This window comes from Anarrhichthys ocellatus, unplaced genomic scaffold (genome assembly GCF_004355925.1).
Source record: "Anarrhichthys ocellatus isolate YVR2014 unplaced genomic scaffold, GSC_Weel_1.0 scaffold4228, whole genome shotgun sequence".
Lineage (NCBI taxonomy): Eukaryota > Metazoa > Chordata > Actinopteri > Perciformes > Anarhichadidae > Anarrhichthys > Anarrhichthys ocellatus.
The window spans coordinates 1-4,675 of NW_022284202.1; the positions used below are offsets into that span (position 1 = coordinate 1).

Consider the following 4,675-nt stretch of genomic DNA (forward strand, 5'->3'; position numbering starts at 1 on the left):
TGTAGTGGCCACAGTGTGACATTCATGTCTCCATTAATACCATCTGCACTAAACATGGACTCATGAGACCCAGTGGTGAAGGACAGCATTGCTTTCTTGTCCTGTGCAGAAAGAAAGCAAGTTAGAAAAGTAAATGATGGAACAGTTTCAGACTAGTAATGCAAACCGCTTGATTTGAGCCTTTACCTTGAAGATTCCCTGGCTGTATCCCTTTTCTTGAGAGTAGGCATAGCCCAGTGTGAGCACCCGCTCGATCCAGCCCTTCATGATGGCAGGAACAGTGAACCAGTACATGGGGAACTGAGAAGTAAGGCAAAGTGTTAGCTTTGAGCTAAGAGCAGCTTAACGAACAAGCATTACTGTCATCAAGCCTCTACCTGAAAGATGATGAGGTCCGCCTCAGTGAGTTTGCTTGTTCCTCAGTGATTTCAGCACAGTCTTCCTTCCTCCCTTGCCAGTTTGATCTCCTCTGCATAACGGAAGTGATCGGCATTCTTGACTTCTCCTGCCGAGACAAACACATTTGATTTAATTCTGAAGTTCAATATAAAGCTAAACTTCTTCTAATGCCAGGGAGATATTGATATACCGATGATGTCCTCAGCAGTAGCAGTGGCTTTAAACTTCATGGCGTACAGGTCCGATCCTTCAACTGTGCAGCCCTGACCTGCTAAAACTTCCACAGCAGCATCTTTGGCTGCAGCATTGAACGAGCCAGTGCTCTGGTGGGCATACACGATAAACACTTTCTTCGCAGCTAAACCAAAGATTAGAGATTGGAAATGAGCACACATCAGATCAGAAATCTCACCACTGAAACACTACAGTTCATGAGATCCAACATTACTCAGAACATGACACATACTGCCAAATCCCTCAGCAAATACAAGAACACATAGTTGATAACTCACCCATTCTGAATACAGATGTCAGCTGCAACTTTACAGCTAGCTGCTGTGTTGAATGAGAGAGCAGGTCAGTCAACAACAGTCAAGATGCTGTTTTATACACCACAAGACTCAACACACAGCCTCCTCACAGGTGCTGTCAATCAGCAATCAAGGTCATTAACCAATCACCTGGCATCTCTCAGAACTCTCATCAACACAGCAACATATCTTTTACTGACCCTGGACAGCATTTTTAAATGGGGAGTGGAATTTATGAACCACTAAAAGCCAAGAAATATGGAGGTTTTCATCAGTGAAACCAGCTACAGATTTTTCCTGTTTTAAACACAGGATAAACTTACAATAATACTCTGAGACCTACATCTTCTATGGCAGTGTGTGTTTTCCCCATTTCAGCCTAGCCAGAAAGAGACGGAGCGTAGGTTTGTTAATGTCTTTGTTTTTGTGTCTTTTACACAGTAAACTTGTGGATATTTAAGAGCGTGCATGTCTGCCTTTGTCTGTCTATGTTTAAGATGTTTAAAAATTGTGTGCCAGTCCTGATGTCTTCGAACCACATGAAGCAGATGTGGCTCAGTGATCCTCTCACTCTACTGTTTCCAGCTCTGTTATCCTTAACATTACTTTTCTCGAAAGAAAAAGTTGCCTGCGATGGAGCGCACTCATCAATGTTGCCCTGTAAAAAAAAGAAAAAAGACTCGGCGATGGACATCAAAGGCATGAGCTGGCACACATCTGGGACCAAAATCAGCCCTGAGTTTCAGCCACTTTGAGGATGAGGGGTTAATGGACAACTGCTACCTATTAGCATATAGCGTCCATGCGTGCAAGCATGCCGCATGAGTGAGACTTATGGATACTCATTGTCAACTGACTTTCTTCCCATTGTCTCTTATTTTTCTGTCTTATTGAAATTTAGGTTCGAGGGTTGGTAGGTGTTTGCCACATCAATAGAGGCATTTTTTCAAACATAACATGTTGAAGCATTCTGGATTTTTAAGAGGCCTTCTCATTTTGTCTCTGTGGCTTCTCTATTTTTTGTTTTACCATCACCACACTAGTTGAGTTTAATATTGAACATCCGGCCGTATTCTCTCTGTTGTGACGGGAAGGGATTATGTAATTTTGCCATGAGGTTTGTTTTCATGGTTTGCGATCTATAGAGCAACATGATCCCAGAGTTATTTGTCGCAACTTTGCATGAAGTATTCCCAAGTATGTTTCAAACTTTCTGCTTGTGTGTCAGATATTTGGTGTGTGCTACTAAAGGTTTGACAGAACATCTGCAGCCCACCTTTAGCAGCTCCTTTACACAAAACCACAACAATTGCAGCTATGGAGTACATAGGGACATTAAAAAGGCACATATAGATAGTGGCTTTTAGCTTGTTTATAATTATGATAAAGGCTGGGTAATGACTTGAAAATGTAGCCTACAGTGCCATCTCATGGCCATTGTGAGAAAATACAATTATTTGATCCTTTATATATGTGTACAAATTTTAAACAGAATGCTTATATTTACTGCACCTTAGGATATGTTGCAACAGTATGCAGATTCTACGGAAGTAAAATAATACATTGTTTATCGTAACATTGACAAGGACAACACTAACATGTCCACAGAGGGATTTCCAATGGCCTACCAGGGGCCTAACGGGTCAAGAGGCCCCTATGCCAGGGTGTCCGTTGTGACTCTTGTCAACATTTTTTGATGGAAAAAGACTGGGCTCATTCAAAAGTAGGGATATCCCATTCTTGTCTTTTTTGTTCCTCATCTGCAGAGTCCTTTCATACTAAGAATCTAAGTTGAGTAAGGATGCCACATCTGATCCAGTTTGCATTTTCATTGTTTATTTTGTTCAAGCAGCTGCTTTATGCAGACTTAAGATGCCAAAGACCTATATCAAAATACATTCAAATATTGTAGGCAGAACAGATATGAGCATAACAGGTTTCCTGAGATGGTTCTTTTCGAAAAGTTTGTACAGCATCCTATAGTTTCTTGCATAATACCTGTGAGAATGGTTCTCTGTATCTTCAGCATGGACAGAATACTGAACTTGAGGTGCAGCATTTGGTTGACCTGAAATAAGTCACTGAAAAGAGGCAAGGTGGCGATGGGGTGCATGACAAGTGCCTTTTTGGCATCTGTGCCGAGGAGCCTTTTGAAAGTCAATCCATTTTCCTACTATAGGTTAACTGTGCCCAGTATCTTTTCCCGTAAAGGGATTGGTTTGATGGTTTGTTTTACAGTTTTTGTATATCTGCCAGAGCTTGAGGGGCAAAGTGAGTAATAGCCATCCAGATGGCGAGTCATGAATTGTGGCCGTTCATTGGCAGAGCAGAATCGCTGTAAAGCATACAAACTGCAGTCTTTAACAGCTTAATGTCACCGATCTAATCACGCGAATGACCAAAAGTAAACACAGCACCGGGATTTACCGTCATACTTCTGGCGCACCCTCAGCACTGCTGCCTGACAGGGTTACAAATTAAAAGTCAGTCAAGTTGTTCATCAGCTGGAGGAAGATCTTGCAGAGACCGAAGAGTTTTTGAAATACATACCAGGCATTTGTCAGGCAACTATCATAACCCAGTGAAAAAACAGAAATCTGCTTTCATCAGAAATTCTAAAGACAGACAAATTTCACTTTGCAAGGCAGAAAAACTGGCACTAAAGAGTCCTTTACATAGTTTCTTGGCTCTGCCACTTTTACATGCAAAGAAAACCCAGTACAAGAACCCTGCCCTTTATATTTGAACCATGAAGTGTATATGCATCAAAAACTTATGCAATAGAAGTCAATATAATTCAAGTCAGCCTTTATTTTTCTGTCATGCAAGGAAATACAGAAGCGCCAATGTCTTCAGACTCCAGCTTTCATCTGGTTGTTGGGTGGTAGTGCCTTTCCCAGGTGGGTCCCAACCGTCAGTCCATACTCCTCGGCGGCATTTTTCTCATGGACCTCAGGCTTCAGCTGGAAACCCTTCTCCCCATCAAAGCAGTCCATGGGAGTGAAGGAAAGTGGTTTTTCACCCAGGACACCTTGCAGTCGGGTACGCCAGCCCTCCAGCATGGTGCTGCACTCCTCAGAGGAAACATGAGACGGAGCCCAGAAGATCTGAGGGACCAGAACCTGGAAGCCACAGTAGTGCAGGATGCCATTCTGGATAGAGAGAAACAGTGTTTAAGGTAAAATGTTATGTTTAACAGCTCATTTATTTTTATATACAAAAAAAAAAAAAAAAAAAACCCCGAGCAAAGGGTTGATTTAGGGGTAACCATCAGTAAAGTTACAACATGTAGAATCAGTGTTACATTTGTCCCTTCTGGGCTACAGTATAAACAACAAACTCAAAGGCCCGACTACCTCTTTAGATATGAAGGTCTCATTCTACGCTAGCCAAAACAAGTTAGTTTTGAGACAGACAGAGACAGAGACACAGAGACACAGAGAGAGACAGAGAGACAACACTCTGGATCTTTAATGCCGAGTTGAAGCAATATTCTGATTCAGTACGTGTAGTGGCCACAGTGTGACATTCATGTCTCCATTAATACCATCTGCACTAAACATGGACTCATGAGACCCAGTGGTGAAGGACAGCATTGCTTTCTTGTCCTGTGCAGAAAGAAAGCAAGTTAGAAAAGTAAATGATGGAACAGTTTCAGACTAGTAATGCAAACCGCTTGATTTGAGCCTTTACCTTGAAGATTCCCTGGCTGTATCCCTTTTCTTGAGAGTAGGCATAGCCCAGTG

At 42.1% G+C, this 4,675-nt stretch overlaps 2 protein-coding genes across 2 annotated transcripts; both read right to left on the minus strand.

Moving 5' to 3' along the window:
* Positions 1-8: 8 nt before the first annotated feature.
* LOC116379387 (NAD(P)H dehydrogenase [quinone] 1-like) lies at positions 9-959 on the minus strand (the record flags this gene model as incomplete). The annotated part of the gene is given in 5 exon segments (XM_031841341.1): positions 9-101; positions 187-300; positions 378-505; positions 590-757; positions 912-959. Coding segments are annotated over 5 exon segments (507 nt in total), but the record flags the coding sequence as incomplete, so codon positions are not given.
* Positions 960-3,736: 2,777 nt separating this feature from the next.
* Positions 3,737-4,667, minus strand: LOC116379386 (NAD(P)H dehydrogenase [quinone] 1-like; the record flags this gene model as incomplete). Its single annotated transcript, XM_031841339.1, has 3 exons — positions 3,737-4,081; positions 4,436-4,537; positions 4,623-4,667. Coding segments are annotated over 3 exons (447 nt in total), but the record flags the coding sequence as incomplete, so codon positions are not given.
* Positions 4,668-4,675: the final 8 nt, after the last annotated feature.